The sequence below is a fragment of the Petaurus breviceps genome, unplaced genomic scaffold (assembly GCF_028583685.1).
Source record: "Petaurus breviceps papuanus isolate PSGF00001 unplaced genomic scaffold, PetGlider_PUasm1.0 90750, whole genome shotgun sequence".
Classification (NCBI taxonomy): domain Eukaryota; kingdom Metazoa; phylum Chordata; class Mammalia; order Diprotodontia; family Petauridae; genus Petaurus; species Petaurus breviceps.
Window position 1 is genome coordinate 11,892,008 of NW_027187335.1, and position 22,543 is coordinate 11,914,550.

At 40.1% G+C, this 22,543-nt stretch overlaps 1 protein-coding gene across 2 annotated transcripts in view; it reads left to right on the forward strand.

Annotated features, from left to right (window-relative positions):
* Positions 1–22,543, forward strand: part of EZH1 (enhancer of zeste 1 polycomb repressive complex 2 subunit) — a 43,252-nt gene that overhangs the window by 11,173 nt on the left and 9,536 nt on the right. For both annotated transcript variants that reach the window (XM_069067626.1, XM_069067625.1), the window contains exons 5-13: positions 400–519; positions 1,901–2,021; positions 3,332–3,511; positions 4,536–4,638; positions 5,533–5,696; positions 6,145–6,236; positions 16,619–16,799; positions 17,705–17,901; positions 21,425–21,516. In XM_069067626.1, the coding sequence (XP_068923727.1) occupies positions 400–519; positions 1,901–2,021; positions 3,332–3,511; positions 4,536–4,638; positions 5,533–5,696; positions 6,145–6,236; positions 16,619–16,799; positions 17,705–17,901; positions 21,425–21,516 (1,250 nt within the window). The remainder of the gene's footprint in view (positions 1–399; positions 520–1,900; positions 2,022–3,331; positions 3,512–4,535; positions 4,639–5,532; positions 5,697–6,144; positions 6,237–16,618; positions 16,800–17,704; positions 17,902–21,424; positions 21,517–22,543) is intronic.

Genomic DNA, 22,543 nt, shown 5'->3' on the forward strand with positions numbered 1-22,543 from the left:
TATTGATGGTACCAGCCTTGCTTTTTGGTTTTCAAAGTTGGCCTCCTGGGACACTCAGGGATCTATCTTTACAATTCTTTGTTTTGCTGGTGTGAACACTGCACTATAAATTATATCTCTTAGTGCCTAGTATGGTGTAGGCACCTAGTTTAAATTAAGATATTGATAAGACCTTTATCCCCAGTTTTGCTTGCTTAGATCCCCAAGGAAGAAACTGTTTATTGATATCTGAATCAGAAAATCTATACACATTAGGAACAGTTTTTTTTGTGAAACCTTTTACAAATACATTTAGGAAAGTTAGAAGATTAGAGGAGTCAGTATGAAAGAGAAATTCAGTGTCCACTTAGGGCTTTGTGTATCATCTCTTCTCTTTGCCTTTGCTTGCTTGTATTGCAGTGTACTGTAGAAAGCAATTTTCCAGGATTTGACAGCCAGGATATGTTAATGCGATCTCTGAATACAGTTGCACTGGTGCCCATCATGTATTCTTGGTCTCCTCTCCAGCAAAATTTCATGGTATGTAATAGAAGCATGACATGTGATTAAAGTATGTAAATAATTGATGCTAATGTAGGAGAGCTCCTCTGAAGGTGAAGGTTTTCCTAATATTTAACACTCCATAGATGAACAAAACAGAATCTTGTTATTAATTTCCTGAGAGAGCAAAATTGCAAACTGTTTTTAACTTGTTTTATTCTGTACTTTCAGAACCTTGCTCCAGAATTATTATTCTAGCTGATTTTCTGGGAAGAATGACACTGAGTAGTATTCCAATTTCTCTGACTTTCTTGGTGCAGTGTTATATAGCATTACATGGCACAGGAGGGAAGTGAGTGGGTATAGGTTAATTTCTCCTAACAAATCAGGTCCCAGAGGGATAAATAATAACTCCTGCTGATGGGGCAGTCCTTTCTGAGCTGCATAAAGGCAAAAGGTCAGTGAAGATAACTGCTACACATAGGTCTGCAATCCTGTGCCTTTATGCTTCCATTTCTATTCAGATAATTTAGAAAACTGATCTTGTACACAGTTTTAGTTACTAGAATTGCTTATCTGTTTGGTAATAGATTAAAAATTCATATCCTACTGTAGGTTAGGAAGATACTCTGAGAGAAGAAGTAAAAATCTAAGAGAATGTTTTTTTGGTTATTAGGAAATGGTTTAAGAATAATTATTTATTCCTAAACCCAAGTAACCCTTTTCTGTTGTTCATAACCAGAAAACAGCTGCAGCTCTCTGGTGCACACAGTGATTTTCAGGTTGCAATGATTTAATAGGAGTAGTAATAAGTATTTTATTGTAGATCAGACTAGCTTTCCTCCATTATTTTGTAAATAATTTAGAAGTTGTATCTTTGCCCACCTTTTGCCATCTCAATGCCCATTTTGCTTCAGATCTTTGGGGTATCTCCTTTTCACTTGTCTCTCTCTGCTTGTTGAAAGATCTCTATGTGAGCCAGTTGTAGTGCTGTGTGTATGAACTGACAGCTACCTCCCCGCCACACAGATAGGTGAAGATAAAGTGAGATTACAGGTGGAGGAGACACTTTAAAAAATCAGTGTCCACCCAAGGATACTTGGGTGTTGGTGTTATTTGTAATCCTGATACTGATTATAAGTTTACCATTGGGTAGCCCTCAATGTATAATTAAATATGCTTTTTTTGGAAGCAGCATGCTCCCATTCCATACAGCTCCATTCAGTACCTCATGAGGTAACCATTCCTCTGTACACAGAAAACCTTGAGTGATCAAAATTATCTTGAGGAGCTCTCTTCCTTTCCTTATGCTTCCCCTCTATTGAAGATGTTCAGCTGATTCCCACATAAGAAGAAGTAGCTAAAGGAATAGAAATGCCTACCTAGTAGGCTTATTCAATCTGGTCTGGTTTGTTTACAGGTGGAAGATGAGACTGTTTTGTGCAATATTCCCTACATGGGGGATGAGGTTAAAGAAGAAGATGAAACTTTCATTGAAGAACTCATCAATAACTATGATGGGAAAGTCCATGGGGAAGAAGGTAGACACATAGGATCTCTGGGGCAGGTGCTCACTTTGGGGGTACATGATATCTTGGTCTCATAACCTTATAGATGGGACAGTTACTACCTGGAATTTGGGAAACATTCTATACCCAGGAGACAAAACTTTGAATGAATTAATATAAAAGTATTAAGTGTTTACTATGTGCTAACTTCTGGAAATACAAATAGAAAAATCAAGCTAGCCCCTGCTTTCAAGGATCTCACACTTTAAATGGGACAAACAACCATATAAAAGAAAGTTCAACTATAGAACAGATGGAAAGAGTTGGAAGATGCAGTAAAGAAGATGCTGTAGGTAGCAAGATCCAGAAGTCTTTAGGTTATTTAGATATTTCCCAAATGAAATTTAAGAAGCACCAGAGGACACTGTTGTATTTAATGAGTGGCTGGGGAAATTAAAAGCAATTTAGCACAAAAATATCAAGAGATTTCTGTAGCTGAAAAAAAAAACTAAGGCCTTTTTTGTTCTGACACTCTGCTCATCTGAGTAAGATGATGATCTAGGCACCTCTTCAGTGACCTGTAGAACAAATAAAAGGAAGTTGAAGTGGTAGTCTGAGCTTCTTAAAAGTGAGGCATTTAGAGTTCTAGAAAAGGCCCACCGAATTAGGAGGGTGGTAGGACTGGGGAAGAGCTGAGGAAGGACTTGCATTATCACCTATCATTTTACTGCTTTGCAGCTCTAATTTTGTTATTTTAATTCTATCCTGATTTATAGCTCCCCCTACTGTTAAAATACTGATGCTCACATACTGAAATTTCTTCCATTATGAGAAAATCCTGTTCTCTGCTACAATGATATTACTACTGATTGGTTTATTGATTACTCCATCATTGGTAGAACTTGTGCAAAGTATTGGATACATTTTCATTCAAACTCTTTTGCCTGATCCACTGTGTGCCCAAGAATACATATTTAAGATATTCCTAGCTGAGATTAGAAATGTAGTCTTTGGTCTTAAATCAGGGTTATTCAAACCCCTCAGGGACCAGGTCTTATTTTCATTGACATCATGTTCTGACCAGTTAAGCTAACCACACTGTACTCAGAAAAGAAAAAAAAAACAATTAATTAAGAGAATTTCTCATATAGTTCCATCAGAATTTAAATTTGTGTTACCTAGAGTGAAGTATTTAATATGCTACTGTAATGAGGATGCTGCCCAGCCTTGGACAACCTGAACATCAAGATCTTGGAAGCGTTGCTCTAATAAGGTTTTCATAGGATAGCCAGTGCCAGGTGGAATGTGGAAGAGAAACTCCCCTCACACCACTCCTTTTTCAGAGATGATTCCAGGTTCTGTCCTGATCAGTGATGCTGTATTCCTGGAGTTGGTAGATGCCTTGAATCAGTACTCAGATGAGGAAGAGGAGGGGCACAACAATGACTCTTCTGAAGGGAAACAGGAAGATGGCAAGGAGGAGTTGCCTGTCCTTAGGAAGAGAAAACGGCTCACCATTGAAGGTAGGTAGGGGTCCTGCATTCCACCAAAAAACTGATTAAGGAAGATGGAGGAGCTAAGAAGGGCTATTGCTTATCAGAGGCTAATGGGCTACTCACTGGGCTAACTTTAAGGAAGCTTAGCATTCCTGGCAACATAAAACAGTGTATCCTGCCCTTCTGGGTAATAAAAGAGGCAAAATTCAGTGGAAAATACTTGGCATTTTTAAAAAGAATACAGTAAAAGTCTATTGTAAAGCAACTTGAAATGCTGTGGTTAGTATATTGGTGGCACAGCTCTGGACCTGGAGTCAGGAAGACATAAGTACAAATCTGGCCTTGGACCCTTAGTAGTTGTGTGACCCTGGGCAATTCACAACCTCTGTTGTTTCAGTTTTCTCATCTGTAAAATGGGGATAATAGTGGAACCTACCACCTGGGGTTGTTGGGAGTATCAAGTGAGATAATAATTTATAAAGTACTTTACAAACCTTTAAGCATTATATAAATGCTAGCTATTATTAGGTGTCATCATATGATTTTGAGCTAGAAAGTAATTTAAAAATTGATTGAATCTAGCTCCATCATTTAGCAGATGAGGAAACTGAAGCCCAGAGAGAGTGACTTGCTCAGGTTCATACATCCAGTAAGTAGGAGAGCCAAGATTCTAATTCAGGTCCTTTGATTCCAAATACATTGCCCTTTCCACTATGTCATACTGTCTCCCCCTGGCCCTCCCTAATATCAACCTTTTAATTGGTTTCTTCTATATTCTTATTTTTCTAAAATCTCCTGTACTTAAGTTGGATTATTTTAGCTGTAAATTAATTTCTGTCCAGAGGTGTTGCTTATGTGAGGCTTTTCTTGGCAATATAGTCTAATATTTGAAAAGTCCAGATGGGAGTGACTTTTTTACATGATTCAAAGGAGCCAAGAATCAGATTTACCCTAGTAGTTCCAGTCAAAGTATCTGTGAAAGGGAAAGGGGCTTTTTTCCCCGCAGGTTCTGACAATAGCCCCCAAAAGCTTTCTGTCATTTTTGATTCAGGCAACAAAAAGAGTTCCAAGAAACAATTTCCAAATGACATGATCTTCAGCGCCATTTCTTCCATGTTCCCTGAGAATGGTGTTCCAGATGACATGAAAGAGAGGTAGGGTAAGCTGTCTCAGGCCTCTTTGGGAATGTTTGAATGACAATAATTCACAACTCATGTTTATTAAGTACCTGCTGTGCTCGGGATGGAGATACAAAGATGGAAGGGAAACTTCAAAGGAAGATGAGACAAGTGACCATAATACAAATTAAGATACGAACAGTACAAAGAATCAGTCTAGACAAAGTGCCCTAAAAGTTGTTTTGGCAGTCTCTAGCTACCGTATTTCCCAAACAACAAGCCCTGTTCACATGACTGAGATAGAGGATTTTCTTAGGCTTCCTCTTTACAGTTACCTCCTTGCTTACAATAGACTTTTGAAATTTGTTGTGTTTTGTTTTTATATCATGTTCATTTTCCAAATATACCCTTCTCTATCCAGTGAGCCATCCTTCAGTAGCAGAAATTGGGAGTTGGGGAAGAGAAAATGTAGTTCTTCAAAATTAGTCAACACATGGACTATATCTGCCAGACAGTATGTAATATTCCATAGCCATAGTTTCCCACTTCTTACTTGAAGAGGAGGTGTACTTTCTCATCTCCCTATAATAGACTTAAAAGACCTACCACATATAAAGGATCATTTTCTGTAGGCTTTTGAACAAATCTAGGCAGTGAGTTCTTTATTGTGATTTTGCTCTAGTAACTGATTTAGCACATTTCCCCCTATTCCCAGATAGTTCTGTGTGTACTGCATGCAGTTTGTTCCCATTTAGATATGCCTCATTGTTTTGTCAACAGGCCTGGAGAAAGATGCTAATCCTCCCTAGGCAGAGCCTACCTGAGGCACTTGTCAAAACTCATCCCTAAGCTTTCCTTCTTTAGAGCCCTTTTGCCTCTGTCCAAAACACTGACCCTTAGAAAGAGCTTCTACTCCCTTTTCTCACATAGGTATCGAGAACTTACAGAGGTGTCGGATCCCAATGTTTTGCCTCCCCAGTGCACCCCAAACATCGATGGCCCCTGTGCCAAGTCTGTGCAGCGAGAACAGTCTCTGCATTCCTTCCACACACTCTTCTGCCGACGCTGCTTCAAATATGACTGCTTCCTTCACCGTGAGTGAGGATGTTTCCTCTGACCTAGTTCCCACTCTACCCCTTTCCTTTCTACTCCATTCAGGAGACATTAAGCACCATCATTTACCTGCTGAGTTCTGTACTAGACACTGGGCATTCATCTGAAACCTTCAGTTTTTTCCTTGAACTTGGGTATACAAAGAGTCAGTTCCATTTCCATCTGTGTAGTAATGGCTCTGTGTTTTTTGGTCTGCAGTGATGTTCATTTGAAAAAAATAATCACAAGCACCTGTTATCACCTCCTTGCTAGAGTGGGAATATTGGTACGCTCTTTATGTCAGGGATTGTTAAACTCAATTTACACTGATGATAATTATTTGGTGCAGCCAAATTCAGCTCCTTTAATGGCCATATAACCTACTTTGGATTGGTGTTTTTCCATAATCTTGATGGAGCATGAGAAACAGTATAGTTTTGTGTTTTCCAGCTTTTCATGCCACTCCTAATGTGTATAAACGCAAAAACAAAGAAATCAAGATTGAGCCAGACCCATGTGGATTGGACTGCTTCCTGTGGCTGGTAGGTACACTCTCAGGCTGTCCTTACCTCATTGACTGAACACTCTTTCTTAAGTTGACCAGAGTCCTTATGCTCTTAGTATAGTTCTTCCTGCCCCTGGTAGCGTGAACAGGGTTGTCAGAATCAAATGCACCTTCTACTTGTGGGGGAAAGTATGGGAATTGTACTTGAAGGGCAATCTCAGCAACAGGTTACTGCCTCTAGTGAGTTACAGGCTTCAATGATAATTATTAGCCTTCTCCTAAAGAATGAAGTGGCCTCATGCATATTCTTGTATGATTTCTTATCAATATTATATCTGTGATCTCATCATTGTGGAACTTGCTGATGACAGTTCATCCATGCATTCTCTTTTGGTGTAACTTAGAGCTTTGGTGCCCAGGAAATTCTCCAAAGGAGGTGTGAGCCATTGTATTGGTCCCTTCTAATTCTCTTAACATCACTTGAATACTAATGGAGCACATGAGTGGTCTGGAGGTGATTCCTCACTCTAAAATTGTGACTAGCACACCTCCTTCCTTTTCCAGAGAAACAGGGTCTCTAGTGACATCTTTGACAGTTTCTTCTGTGTGGTTTTTTGTTGGTAGCATACTTCAGCTTGTCATGCTCACCATGTGCTTCTCCATTGCTCTTTTAGTGAACCCCAGCTTTAATTTTTCAGACACTATAGTGCTTCATGACTCACATCCATAGATCAGTGCAAATCAAATCTGGATCCTATCTTCAAAGAGTTTTTTACAACAGAATTGATAGGGCCACTGTGGATAGATAGAGTAGGTAGTCGCTTTTGCAGTGAAGTTTGAAGGTCTCTCTGCCTAAAACATTTGCCAACCAGCTGCTGCAATGCTGGAAATTCCGTAATTTAAATTAATGTCATTCTTTTGGATTAAGTATTGCTTTTTCCTTTTTTAAAATGCAACTTCCCCTGGCAGGAGTAAGGCTCTAATACTGTAGCGTGATTGAATTAAAAGGCTTTCTGACCAAAAAAGAGGAACCAGGGCTTTAGAAGACTATAGTAAACCCTAAAAGGAAAAAGGAGAAAGCTTGCAGAAAAGGAAGATGAGGCATACCAAATACAAACCTTACCTTTAGCTACTAAACCTCAGTCTGGCCCTAAGCAGGGATGTGAAGTATAGCCCTTTGAATCCAAACTTAACAGAACAGTTCCTTTTATTGAGGGGATTTGTTCTATGAAGTTTAGATTCAGGCAAAGGGCCACCCTTCAGGACCTAGAGGGCCACATGTGGCATTGAGGCTAGAGGTTCCACACTCCTGCCCTGGAGGTAGAAGAGATACAGCGAAGGGAGACAAGTATAGGCAGTCACAGGGTTAGACTTTTCTTCAGAGCAGTGAAGTCTGTATCTAAGAACCAGTTAGATAAAATGTTATATATTTACCCTTTTCCCAGAGGAATTGTATGAGGAAGTATGGCAAGGAGCTAAGATTATTAGGTATCTAGGGAATGAACCTGGCCTTCTGTGTGTAGTAATGATGAAAAAAAGATAGACTGCAGTGTGTATATACTTGGAAGTATGATTATGCAGTCAGTCATACAACTGTGTTTTTGCTTTTTGGAGGAGGGAAGGCAGGCAATTGGGATTAAGTGACTTGCCCAAGGACACAGGCTAGTAAGTGTCAAGTGTCTGAGATCGGATTTGAACTCAGGTACTCCTGACTCCAGGGCTGGTACTCTATTCACTGTGCCACCTAGCCACCCCAGTACAACTGGTTTTTTAACCAATATGCTACAATTCATATATCCAAACAAGACTTGTCCATTTCAGAGTAATCTCCTTCAAAGGCTAGGTACTTATTCCAACAATGCTTCCATTTCTCATATTTGTGAGAAATGAGAATCTTTGAGATTGGTCTAGAACATGCAGCACAGTCATTTGAATATCCTCAGTGAAGATATATTTTCATCCTTGAAGACAGATATAAAGATCCAATGGAGAGCTTCAAGCATGTTTGGTAGATTCTCTATGAAGGAATAGAATATGGACAGGCATTATATAGAATGGGAAGGTGGGGAGGGACTGCAACCTGTAGAAAGTGCCCATAATAATGAATAAAGGTAGTTTACTCAGTTATAATGAGTAATAGCTTTAAATTATTATAGTTATAATATATATAATATAAATTATATAGAGAGTTATATGTATGTATGTATATATATAGGCAATAGTTATTAAAAAAACTTTTGGAGTCCAATCTAGTGAGCTAAGATGGATAATAATCCAGCTGGGTAAGTTGTTAGAAACAAGGTAAAATTATAAAATAATGATAAGAGTAATGACTGGACCTGTAATTTCATTGGTATTCAGACTTCTGAAGGTAAAGAAATTTCCTCTACCAAATGTAGGTCTGCATCTTCACTGCAATTTATAGTCGTAGAAAATTTCCTGGATCACTAAAAAATTATGACTTGCTTAGGGTTACATAGCCAATGTGTGTCAGGGGAAAGACTAGGAAGCAGGTCTTCCTGGCCTTAAGAATGCTTTCTACTGATACATGATGCTATCTCTTGAAATAATGATAATAATTTTCTTATGGCACTAAAGAATAAAAAGTTGAGAAAAACAACCAAACTGGACTAAGTGTATGTAGCAATCAGTACTGGAAACAACACAATTGTGAGGGTATTAAGGGATTGATAGACAAGGAAAAGAACATAGCAAAGACGTGAGGGGAAAAACTTAACCTTATTAATATAAAAAAAGGTAACAGATACTTAACCCCAATTGCTTTAAAAAAAAAAAAAAGGTAACAGAAAATGTTAGTGTAGTAAACCTAAAGATGTACTTTGCCACTTTTACAAAATCTTTGGGAGTCATCTATACAGGGGTTGATGACATCCTTGAAGAAGATGTTAATAGGGAACAACTGGACTTTGACAAGCAATATTCCCAACAATGAAATAACCTTAACTAATTTACAATCAACAGAATACAAGATCTCACTGTGATTATTATTTAATATTGAAAAGGCATTTGATTCAGTGGAGCAAAATACTGCCTTAGAGGCTCTTTTCCAACAGAATGTCTCCCATCCATACATCAGAGTCATTCAAAATTCTTTAGAAGATATAACGGTAGAAACAATTTTGCTTAATCATCCTCTGATTACAGACCTCACATGGGGCTTAAAATAGGGAGATGTATGTTTTGCCAAAGATTTTGCTTTTGTCATAGAGGAAATTTAACACAGAGTCCACGTTGAAAAGGGATTCCCTGTGGATGGTAAGGTCTTCTAGATACTCCTAATTGTGAATGACATTATGCTGGCTGCATCAAGCCATGGAACATTGCAGAGTCTCTTGGAAGAAAATCCATAACTGCTCAAGAGTTTGGTCTGACCATCCACTTGAGAAAGACCAAGCAGATGAAGAATGTTCATTGCCCTGATTACAACATGAATTCAAATGGACAGTCTGTAAAGTTTGTCCATCAGTGTGTGTGTGTGTGTATGTGTGTGTGTGTGTGTGTATTTGGGACAGATAGACAGTAATTTGGTCCCAGAGTTGAACAGGAGGAGGAGAGTGAGTTGGATTACTTTCAGGAAAGTTTATAGTTCTTTTAATGATGCCAAGCTTCTTCTTGGACATAGACTTATTTAAAAACAACAACAACAGTATTCTACTTGGATATAAAATTTTTCTGAAGAATTGAAAATGCATATCACACAGAGAGCAGCGAGCTGCAACAAAGAACCAGTGAGGAGCTTCAAAAACTAATAGGTGTCAAAAATGTCATAAGGTAAATGTAATAAGAAGAGAAGATGGATTGATTATAGGGCAACAACTGACTAATTGACAATCGCAGGGAAAGGAGGATGGAAAATACATTTATATAGTACCTTTCTGAGCCAGGCACTGCACTAAGCCCCTTTTAACAAATATTTTCTCATTAGATCTTCACAATAACCCTGTGAAGTAGGTGCTGGTATTATCCCCATTTCACAATTGAGAACACTGAGGCAGACAAAGGTTAAGTGACTTGTCCAGGGTTATACAGCTACTTAGTGTCTGAGGCTAGACTTGAATTTAGGCCTTCCTGACTCCAGACTCAGTGCTCTATTCACTGCACCACCTAGCTATCCCTCAGAGATCTCCCCTGGTGTCCTTGAAATTTTAAAAGGAAGGAGGAATGCCTCTTGAACACTGGATAGACACTCTGTGTTGATCTTTAGGGAAGACATGAACAAGAGTCACAACACAGGATGGGCATAGATAAGATTGTGATCTTCGTCAATGGAGGCTACATCCAAATTTATGAGATCACAGACCTATTTGAGTTTGATCATTGAAAATGATTTTCTTATATGATCCATTCAGTAGCTCTTAAGGCAGTTCCAAAAGAGGAGGTCCAAAAATATTTTGAGCCATTGTGGTATCATTGGAATTACCAACATTTCCAAAGTAGCAAACAAACAGACCTGTAAAAATGGATATTGCCAGTCTTTTTTTCACTGCTGGAATTTGATGCTGACGTGATGAGAACTATTGTGAAAAAACTGGAACTTTTATTTATTTTTTTTTAAACTGTAGCTTTTAAAAGCTTCAAAAGTTGAGGAAAGGAAATGTATTATAGCAGCAAGGAGGACAAAGAGTACTTAGGCAACTGATTCAAATCCCAGCTTCTACACTAATTAAATGTTTGACAAACAGATCACTTAACCTCTCTTGTCCTCATTTCACTGTCTGTAACATGAGGTTAGATGATATGCTATCTAAAGTCACTTTCACTTCTATCTAAATATGTGAAATTGTCAAAATACAAATGCTTTATCAAAGCTCCCTCTGTGAACAGACAGATTCCCAGGCAATGCTAACGTATGGGTGAACTTTTCTCTTCATTCTCACAGCTTAAATTTACTTCCCTTTTTTTTTTGGAGGGGGGAAGGCAAGGCATTTGGGGGTAAGTGACTTGCCCAGGGTCACACACCTAGTACATGTGTCAAGTGTCTGAGGCCGAATTTGAACTCAGATCCTCCTGACTCCAGGGCAGGTGCTGTATTCACTACATCACCTAGCTGCCCCTACTTCTCTTCTTTACATTGCTATTGCTACAAATTAGAAATTTATGAGCTATCAAGTATTGTTTTTTAAAAATGTAAACTTCTAATTGTAATGACCAAATTTGGTCTCAGAGTAGATAAGAAAATTCATCTTCCCATCTAGGCAAAGGGGGAGCACAGTGGTTGTAGAATATTGTATATACTGTCAGATACAATTGCTGTTTTGATTATTTTTTTGCTGAACTGATTTTTTTCCCTTTTCAAAATCTTTTATATATTCACTGGGATGAGAAGAGGGAATGGTTGTATTCAAAAGTGACATAAAAACCACAAGGTATCAATAAAAATAAGACTTTAAAAATTTTTTTCCCCTAATGTAAACATCTTTAGAAGGGTATTGTAGTCCAGGCCTGTCTCAGTAGGGTTCAGGCTTGGGATTGGAATGGAATGAAACTTGCAGACCATCCAATACTTAACAGAAAAGAAATTTACTTAACAGTAGCTTGGAAAGGATAGGATAGAGTGCTGGTTCAGATAGATGTAGCCCCCTTCATCTCTTTAAAGAAACTCATTTTGTCAACAAGGTTTGATGGGTCAAGTGAGTGCAGTGACTCATACAGCAGTGGGACATTCACCAAATCTGAGGGGTGCCGACTCCACATGGACTGGCCTTTTTATGTCCTAGGTGTCCAGGAAATTGAGCTTTAACCTCCTGGACCCCTAAAATATTGAGGTCTGCTTTCTTGCCTTTTAGGGAAAAAACTATAGTTGTTTTTTTCTATAGTCTATATGGAGGAACCCTACTAGATATTGCTGCTACCACATTGATGACAAGGTCCTAAATATCTTCTAATAGATATTCCAGCACTTAAATGGCCTTAGGGCCGTTGCTAGGTATCCCTGACTTCAGGAATCCTAGGAGCCTGGAATAAAAGCTTATTTTCCCTAAATTTCTCCTACTCCCTAAACTACCACAAAATGTCATCATCTTGTTTTATTCAGCAGAAGGCATGTGATATTTTCATGAATGTTGACATGCCCCACAAACAACTATGCAGAGGAATTCTTAACAAAATTCCTGTATTGGTCCTGACCTCAAATGAGAGAGCCATTGAGTCTTCAATTTTTTTCTCTCCTTACTCAAACCCCTTGGCCAGACCCATGGCCATCATCCAGGAATCATTATAGATGAAGATCTTATCTGCCAGAGGCTTCCTGACACACCATCCATGAGGCTTATAGCTTAGCCAACTTGGAAAACTTGCCAGTTAATTGTCCATGAAGTCCAATATATTCATGCTTCTTTCAGTGTACAGAAAGTTCTTAAGGATCCAGGTTCATTGGGCCAGGGAAGGAAACAGTGTACACGGTTAGGTCTGGAGGCCTTGGCCCCTTACACAGTTTCAGCCTTTTCCTTATGGGCCAGTTCCCATTTTCATTTGTCAATAGAGACCTCCCTACCCAAATTGTAGAGATACCATCTTGCATCACCCAATTCATAATAGGTAACTGGACAAACAATGATAGCATTATTCATTCAATAACAGTTGGGGCTTAGTGGCAAGTGGGCAACTGCTTTTTGGAAGTATTTTTCAAAATACCAATTACCTACTGCATGGAGCTTTCAGGCACAGAAGCCTAACAGTTGATTGGTCTGACCACCTTCATTCAGCCTGGTCTTAATAGACTGAGACATCTAAAAACATGGATTTCCATGGGGTCATAAGGGCCCAGGAGAAGAGACTACTAGATTTCCTGTTTTAGATCTTCCAAATCTGTAGCCTGTGTTGTACCCCAATCAGAAGAGGCAGACTTTAAGGTGACTCAGCAAATTGGAGTCATCAGGATACCCAGATGAGGAATGTGATTTCTCCAGAACCCAAAGAGTCTAAAAGCCTCTGGGCTTTTTAAAAATCAATCAACAAACATTTTTTCAAGTACTTAGCTATGTTCCAGATTGGTGAAGCAGCTGTTGGCAATTTGTTTGGACAATGTCTAGAAGCATCTAAATTCTCCATATCCACTGTATTTCCCAAAACTTGACTGAGTTGCCTGGACCCTGGATTTTCCTTGGGTTGACATCCTGCTTTGTCCTTCATAGGGGCCATCATAGAATTTGAGTCCCTGTTGCCATTGCCTGATCTGACCTAATTTGTGTTATTATGAATGTTATAATGAAGAAAGACCTCAGCTTTTCCTTGATGACTTTGTCAGCTCCCACTGTAAACCAACAAATATCATTTGCCTTCCCCACTGTCAGTATGGGGTTATAAAGAGATCTGGCATAATAAAGTATTTCAGCTTCCTTTATCTTGATGGCGATTAACTAAATAGGCTGTTTCAGGTAATTGCAAAAGTTTCCATTTGGCTCTACCTGCAATAAATGGCATAAAAGTTGTCATAATGGCCATACATGTACCAAATCCCAGGAACTCATGAAGATTCTTTCCTTCATGATCTGTCCTCCAAAACTTGCTATGGAAGCTTAGAGAGCTATTGGTGGTCTCTTGGTACAAAAGTAACCTGTTTTGTTGATGTCCATTAGCCCTTTATATATGAAATAGAACACAGGTTTGGGGAGATACTTTAGCCTTTGATGAGATTGAAGGGTCCTTACTACCCTGGTACTATATATCATAGTAAAATTTTACTTACATCCCCTATAGTCTGTCAAGTGATTGGCTTCTTATCAGCTCTACTTTGGGAACTACATCCAAAGATCCTTATGGTAGAGGGTGTCATAACTCTCTGCCCACCTTATGGTGGTGAGCATCATGCCTTCTGCCATCCCCAGAACACCTATTTACAAGAGCCCAGATGACCACTGCAGCTCTCCCAATCTCCAGATTTCACCAGTTCTTCCCTGGCCTGTATATGTAGAAGGGAAAACACAAAGTAAAATCCAGAAGATAAGATCTAATTTCCCCAGTGCAGGCTGCTCATATAGCATGGGCAAGTTGTAGGAAAGTGACAGATTCAGTCTACCAAGCCCATCTCTTTTAGGAATTTCACATCCTCCCTTTTTAGCCCTAGTTTGGCGAATCAGCTTTAATGGGAAGTCATCTTTATGGGGTCAGGTAGGCACAATTTCCATCATAGCCACCTAAAAAGAGACAAAGGAAAGTCTCCATCCAGGGCCTCCAATTTAATTAGCTTTGCGAAATGTCTTTGAGCTCTCCAAGCAGATGTAACAGTGTCTCAGGGAAAGGCTCCAAATTGGTTCCAGTGAACAGTGTGTGTCTTAGTCATTGTTCCAGTGACTCATCAGGATGATTAAGCTACTTGTAGGGTAAGCCCAAAGCTTTCATACTACCAGGACAGATTCTTAATTCTCATCTCCCCTTCCATTCCCACTCCTTCATTATAGCCTTGATCTCAGTGGTATTCAGTATGTTTTCCAGAGTGACTTCAGAGTCAGAGACTATACTTTCCCATAACCTATTGGTCTTTTCTTCATATAAGGGTTGTCCTTGTTTTTTATGCTATAAGCCACTTCTTGATGCCATCAGATGTCTCTAGTTGCTCAAACATAATAGGGACCATTTACTTTGATTTTCTTATATTAGTGATCCAGCTTTTCTAGAACTTCTAAGAATAGGCATAGGAATGCTTTCCTTATCACTATTAGTCAACTTTATCACCTTTTGGGCTAATCATTTTGGGTCCATGGGAGCCCCTTTTTGTCCCATTGAGAGGGCATAGAGTGGCAGGCTTCTGTTTGCAAGGCATCCAGACCTTACTCAGGTCCACTGGTTTAGGTTTGGGATTGGAATGAAATGAGATATTTGGAGACCATCTAACACTTAACAAAAAGAAATTTGCTCAGTAGTATTATAGAAAGGCTATAGCATTGCTTTAGGGAGATATAATCCCTCTCATTTCCTTAAAGGAACTTTTCATAGCAGAGTTTGTTGAGCCAGGTGGATATAATGACTCACACAACAGTCGGATAGCCACCAAGTCTGAGAGACACTGATTCCTCATAGATTGACCTTTTTATGTTCTACGTCAGTGGTGTCAAACTCAGATAGTAACAGGATCAATAGGGGCCACTAATTTGTGCATAAGGATCCCTGTGGGCCCCACATTGGCTTAGTTATAGAATGTAATACTATCTATGTTTTATTGTAGTTTTATTTATTTTGTTAAATATTTCTCAGTTACATTTTAATGTGGTTCAAGATGCAGTCTTTGTTAGCATATTTGATACCTCTGCCCTAGGTGACCAGGAAGCCAAGTCAAAGGCTTAAGCCTTAGCTCCCTAAACTAAGTTTTAAGAACAGCTATCTTTTAAGGGGAAAAAAATAAATTAATCTAGCCTATATGGCAGGAACCTTGGTAGATATTGCTCTTGCTTCAAAGGGCCTAGGGACTTTCAGTCATTCACAGCTTAGCATTTGTCTATTCAGAATCTGTACTGAGGAAATGGGGACTTTTTGTTGGGAGAAAGGGAAGTTAAAGTATTTTGGGACATGTAGCATTTTGTGGCACTTGTCTACCCCCTTCTCACCAAAGTAAGAGAAACTTGAGTAGGGAGACATAGAAAAGCAAGAAGGCACTGGAGGCCAAGGGAAAGGGACAACAGGAGATAGGAAAGTTGGACAGAAAAGGAAGAGAAATCAAACCCTTTTTTTTTTTTTTCAAAATTTTGCCTAGGGTTGGCTCCACATCAGGAAAAAAACAAAACAACTTCCCTTGTCCTATATGAACCTACTTCCAGAACCTCAAACTCACTCTATTTCTATTAGTAACATTACAGATTAAATAGAATTTTGTTGACTGGCCTGGAAACCAACGTCTATACCATTTTTAAGATTGTGTCTATGGGAAAATGTCTTTTTATATCCAAACACCTGATTTTAAAATGAACTTTTGGAATACAATCCAGTTATAAATTGAGTGCTGCCTATACCATGGCCAGCCATGGGACAGTTCAAAAAGTCCTACTCCAATACCACAGTGTGGAGGTGACCTAGGTTCTCCAAACTTTTGCTGAAGAGTTCAGTCTCTGGCAGATTACACTAAAGAATGGCTTTTAGAATAGATCTATTGACAAACTGCTTTCTGTCTAGGGGCCAGCAATTGATACAGAAAAGTTTGTTTACAGGGGCTTGGCCCCCAGAAAATAAATTCCTTTTGGCAATGGTGGTCCATGAAGCAGACAAGTTTGTTATCTTTATTTAAAAGCAATATTATTATTCTCTAGTCACTCTTGTACACTCAGATTATAAAATGGCACTGTGAGTGCACTTAACCATGGGAATTGAGGTGTGTAGTAGGATTAAGGGCCCACAGCATTTTAGGAAAAGAAGACAAAAAACATCATTAAAGGGTCTTGTTTCATATCTATACTGTGTCCATTGCAGGAAGGAGCAAAGGAATATGCTATGCTCCACAATCCACGATCCAAGTGCTCTGGTCGTCGAAGACGTCGGCATCAAGTGGTCAGTGCTTCCTCCTCTAACACTTCCACCTCTGCTGTGGCTGAGACAAAAGAGGGGGACAGTGATAGGGACACAGGAAATGACTGGGCCTCTAGCTCTTCAGGTATAATGAGCAGATTGGGGATTTATCATGCACTTTTACTTCCTTTCCTCACTATTATTAGTGTTATCATTCTTCTCATTTTCTGTTCTACAGATTTCAGGTAGAAATGACCTGGGGCTAATGACTGTCCTACTATTCTTATATGTTTTAATGCTAGACAACCTATTGTCCAGGCACATAAAACGGTTCCTTTTATAGGTGACTGTAAGTATTAGGATGTTAGCTCATCTTCTATAGGCTCGCTGAAAGCATCTTCAGGACAAATCTGGTAGGAGAATGGCAATGATACATACTTCATCCAGTTCCCATATGGTTCTGATTTGTTTAGCTAGGTGTCCATATTTTCAGAGCTTTCATTCCACATAGTTTGGAATATAGAAGTGTTCAGTGTGGCACTATTTAATCAAAACTATTGTTCTTAAATTGTTATTGGCTGGTGTTATAAAAGTCCCAGTAATTGTGGGCAATAGCTTTGTTTATGATGATACTCCAGTTTCAGTTCAGGTTATTTGTTGAATTCTTAAGGATATTTGGCAGTTTGTATTTGCAGCATGGGGGCTGGTCATGTTATTATTGGCAGTAAAAATAAGAACACAATTATAAGAAGCTTTAAGATTTGTGAAGTACTTTGTTTACCACAACCTTAATGGAATGGATAACCATACAGAAAATACGTGGGCTCTCATTATATGGCCTGCCCAGAAAATTCCTGGACACCCTGAAGTATATAAATTCATTTGGGGAAAATATTTACTTTTGGAGATTTACCTTTAAGTATTACTGTACATTAAGTATACATGCTCTTGTTCCTCACTAGCCTGTCTTCTTGGTAAGAGATTATAGGGCGTTGCCCTTAACTTTCTGTTTTGCTTGTTCTTTTCTTCATCTCTCTCTTCCTGTTCTAGAGGCCAACTCTCGATGTCAGACACCCACCAAACAGAAGGCCAGCCCTGCCCCACCTCAGCTCTGTGTAGTGGAAGCACCCCTAGAACCCGTGGAATGGACGGGGGCTGAGGAGTCTCTCTTCAGAGTGTTCCATGGTACCTACTTCAACAACTTCTGTTCAATAGCCAGGCTCCTGGGAACTAAAACATGCAAGCAGGTACTGTCTGGAAATGGAGTAGAACAGCAATAAGTAACTGAGTCTGTCTAGCCAGCCAGCCATCCCCCAGGCTGTGTCCTAGGGCTGAGTGTCCAGAGAAAGATTCTTCCAGGTGTTTGTTTATCTCAGATCCAAGCTCATGCTAGTCTGCACATACAGAGTTCTAGAATCATATAATCTTGGAGTTGGAAAGGACCTCAGAGATCATCTAATCCAAGCTGCCCTCGAATGGGAATCCCCTCTATCTCATAGCCAGTAGTGGTCATTCAGCCTCTACTTGAAGACCTCCACCCATGGGAAACTGACTTCCTTTTGAGGTAGCCCTTTCTATTTTTGGATAGCTCATTATCAGAAAGTTTTTCCTTATATTGAGGAAAATCTGCTTCTCCACAACTTTTGCCTGGGACTTGTCACCCATTTTCAGCTGGGTGACATGTAGTATATTCTGTCATAGTATTGCTACTGTTTCTTCCTCTGTTGAAACTCATACAATAATTTTGACTATGTTCTTCTACCCATTAAAAGATTTCCTTACATGAGTATATCTTCTTGATATTCAGTGCAACTCTACTGCCTCTACTATCTATTATTCTTTTTGAATAAAGTATATCCTTTTAATTATGAACTGCATCCCACAACGCCCTGCAATCTCTTACCAAGGAGCAGGCTAGTAAGGAACAAGAGCACGTATACTTAATGTACTTATATATACATATAAGATCATATTTATTTCATTGCTTTGAAATTCTCAGTTCACTTTTATCTACTCTGTGCAGCTCTGTCTATACAACCGAGGCTGTGAAGTCCCTCTTTTATGGCTCTTGTGAGTTATTAGGCCCTTCTACTATTGTTCCTTTATTCTGTCTCCTTTGTCTATTATTGGATTTGATGTACGTATGTGGGCAATTTTCTCTGTTTTTGGTTTAAAGCCGCCTTGATTAGATCCAAAGTTCTCTAGGCAAATATATTTTTTATCAACCCTCATTAGATGCATTCTAAATCTGACCATGAGCCCATCATTCCTGTGTCTTTAGCCCTAGTCTAGAACTTAAAATCCCATTCCTTCATCTTCTTAACCATCCATTCACTTCTCATATAAGCCTTTTTTTTTTCCCTCAAGCCTTAGTCAGCAATACTGAAGAAACCCCAGCTCTTGCCCTGAGACATAATTTTTAGGGATGCTTACTAGGTTCCTTCTGGTAATATCCGTTGTTTCTGCATGAATCATCAGAAGTAGATATTGGTTGTTGGGTTTGATGAGACTTAGGTGGTTCTCTTTCATGTCCTAGAAAAATGTTCCAGGAAGACATGCTTTGGGGAGGCAGCTTGGTGCAGTGGAAAGTGTACCAACTCTGGAGCCAGAGCCCTGGAGTTTGAATCATGCTTCTGTGTGACATTAAGAAAGTTCTTTTTCACCCCTTCCCCCAACCTCCATTTCCATTAGACCATGAGCTCCTATAGGGCAAATACTGTCTTTTGCTTTTTTTTTCCTGCACTTTGCATAGTGAATAGCACATGGTAGGTATTTAATAGATGCTTATTAACCAATTGAAGACAACATGCCTCCTGACTGTATATCAGGTTGACATAGGGCTTCCTCAGTATCCTCTAGTAGGGAGTTACCAACTACCAGAACTCATTGTTTCTTCCTGGGACCAATATTAGCTATTGCACAGAAAGCTGCTTCCTCCTTAGAAGGTCCACCTCCATCCTCCCTGGGAATGCCTCATTCATGCAAGGGCTCACATGCCCTTATTTTTCATTTTCTTCTCTATGTTGTGTTCTTTGAACTTCTAGATTCTTTTTCTTCTTTATTTTCTCTTTGAAGCACTTCTTTCAAGGAAGGCCACTAATCATTTCACCTTCTAGAGAAGGTCCTATGGAGCCACAGGTTGCCTTAAGGCAGAGGGTCTGGATAAATTCCATCAATGTCAGTTCTGAAGGATGCCTAGGGAGTATCTGTGCTCACACCTCTTTTCTGTCTTATGTCTTTGCACTCAAGTGGCCACTACCAAGCTGCTTACAACCTCTTCCTTAACTACTGCTGAAATTGCCTCATCCTTGGCTTCAGAAACTGTCCAGAATGATCTTCCCTCCTTCCTGAAAGTGACACTCTTATACCATTTTAGACAATCACTAGGCCCATTTCCTAAGGGTCTTTTTTTTTTGCTTTTTGGAGGGCAATTGGGGTTAAGTGACTTTACCCAAGGTCACACGGCTAGTCTTTTTGTGTGTTAAGTGTCTGAGGCCGCATTTGAACTCAGGTCCTCCTGACTCCAGGGCTGGTGCTCTATTCAGTGCGCCACCTAGCTGCCCCCCTAAGGGTCTTTTCATTTAGACTTCCTCTTGTCTTCTTGCCCCATCAGCCACCTCAGTTATTTCCTTCCACAGACTGCCCTTTTTTATTTCCCCTGTTCCCCCCTCGAGTAGATCTGTGGGATACATCCTATTCCATAACACCCTCAAACATACTTGTAGTAGCAGCTACTAATGGTTTGAATTCAAGAAGATTAGGAATAGGAAAATGGGCATAGGTACCCATCCTATGCCAGTCAGGCTATACAGATAAAAACAGGGTCCAGACTCATCCATGTGGCCCCTTATCTTTTGGAAATACCTGGATGGTATCTTCTTCCTAATTCCTTTATTTTATGAATGGTGGGGCCCTGTGAATTAAAGAAGTTCACACACTCAAAATCCCTTCACCTCTCTGGTCTGGAGTTTATCACTCAAAGGTGATGGCTTGGGATGGTGTCCTACTAAAGCTCAATATAATATTAAGATAATGTGATAGAGTTGAAAAAGCTCTAGAATAGGAGTAAGGAGACCTAGGTTCTAATTCCAGTTCTGTCACTACCTAACTGTGTGACTTTAGTTTCCGCTCTCTGGACCTCAACTTCCTTATCTGTAAAATGAGGAGTTCGGAGTAGATGACCTCTAATGCTCATGCCAACCGAATAATTTTGTGACCCCAGAAAATGGTGAAAACTAGTGACTTTCCCTCTCTGAGCCTCAGTTCTTGTTTTGCTAAATTAAAGGAGTAGACTAGATGATTGCTTAGCTCCCAACTGTAACATTGTCTGTATGATTCTACATCTTTCCCCCAACAGGGGGGGCTTGTGCTCAGAGCCAGGTACTGCTTTGAATACCAGCCCCTTGTCCAAAGACCAGAATCATTTTATAAAACTGCTATCTAGGTGAGGAGAGGCAGTTGCAGGGGGAGAGTTAAGGGTCCAAAAAATACCACTCCCTAAAAAACCATTGCTCAGTTGGAGCAAAGTCTGAGGGGAAAGCCAGTGATCGGGCCAGCATGCCTGTGGTCAGTACTGTTCCTCCCAGTCAGAACACCAGCTGGAGAATTGAACTGTAAAGCCACGTGACCTCATGTCCCAAGCAGTTGAGACCCCCAGGGGCAATGAAGCCAGCTGCCTCTGAACCCTTGAGAGCCAGCTACCAGCTGGGCCTTTTGTCTGGCCATTCGGCTAGAGGGAGAGTGACGGGGCCTGTTGGATTTCTCTTCCAGGTCTTTCAGTTTGCAGTCAAAGAGTCACTTATCCTGAAGTTGCCAACAAATGAGCTCATGAACCCCTCGCAGAAGAAGAAAAGAAAACACAGGCAAGGGTTGAACAAAGCACTTTTTGTGGCTGGGATGGGTATCGATCCTTTCTGCTCCCTATGCTTGGGCCTCCCCTTGGACTTCCATCTGTGTTCCTCCCCCCAGTCAGGCAAAGCAGCATGTTCTCAGTCAGTTTAGGATTATACAACTAGGAGGAGAGTGTGCACATGCTCCCTAGGGCCTTGGTGCAACTCCTCCCCCTCCCCCTGTCATTTCCCACTAGTGTTCTTCAGTCTTTAATGGGTAGGCCTGGCTTCACATTTAAGTGCTTAGCCAATGAGGCAGCAGGAGCTGGCTCTGTTCCTCTGAGGGCAGTCCTTCCTGGCTAAATGGTTAGTTACCATTTTAGCCCCTCCTCAACTCTGTCCATAGTGCATTCTCTTTCTTAGATTTTGGCAACTTTTGTTGTTTTCTTTCTGGGTTTTATAATAGCACTGTCTTCTAGTATTTGTCTAGAGTTGGAATTTTTAAAAAATGGTCTTCCAGTCTTGGTACCCTGATTGTTGACCATTACCCAGTAGAAGCAAACAGTTCTGGGCATTGAAGAAATAAGACTAACTCACATTTCTCCAGCACTAAGTTTTACAGAGCACTTTCCTCACAATAACAGTATGAGGTAAGTAGTGCAAATATTATTAGCTCCATTTTACAGATTAGGAAACTGAGGCTCAGAAAGGTGAAGTGATTTACCTATGGTCACACAGCTAAGTGAATGTTGAGCCAGGGTTCAAACCTCAGGTATTTGGACTCTTTTAAGTCCAATATTTTTTCTATTATACTTTGTAAGTTTCTCTCAAGTTCTTTTCCCTAAAGTAAACAGTCTCATAACAGCTAGCAGGGCACTCCACAGAGCAGAATTCCTACACATTCTCCCCTCCCACCTCTTCATCTGGAACCCTTTCTTCCCACCTTCAGTCTCTGTTTCAATTCCCCCCATCTGTTCTCCCCCCCCCCCCCCCACCCCCCTCCCCCCCCCCCCCCCCCCCCCCCACCCACCCCCCCCTCCTGCACTGATGCCTCACATCT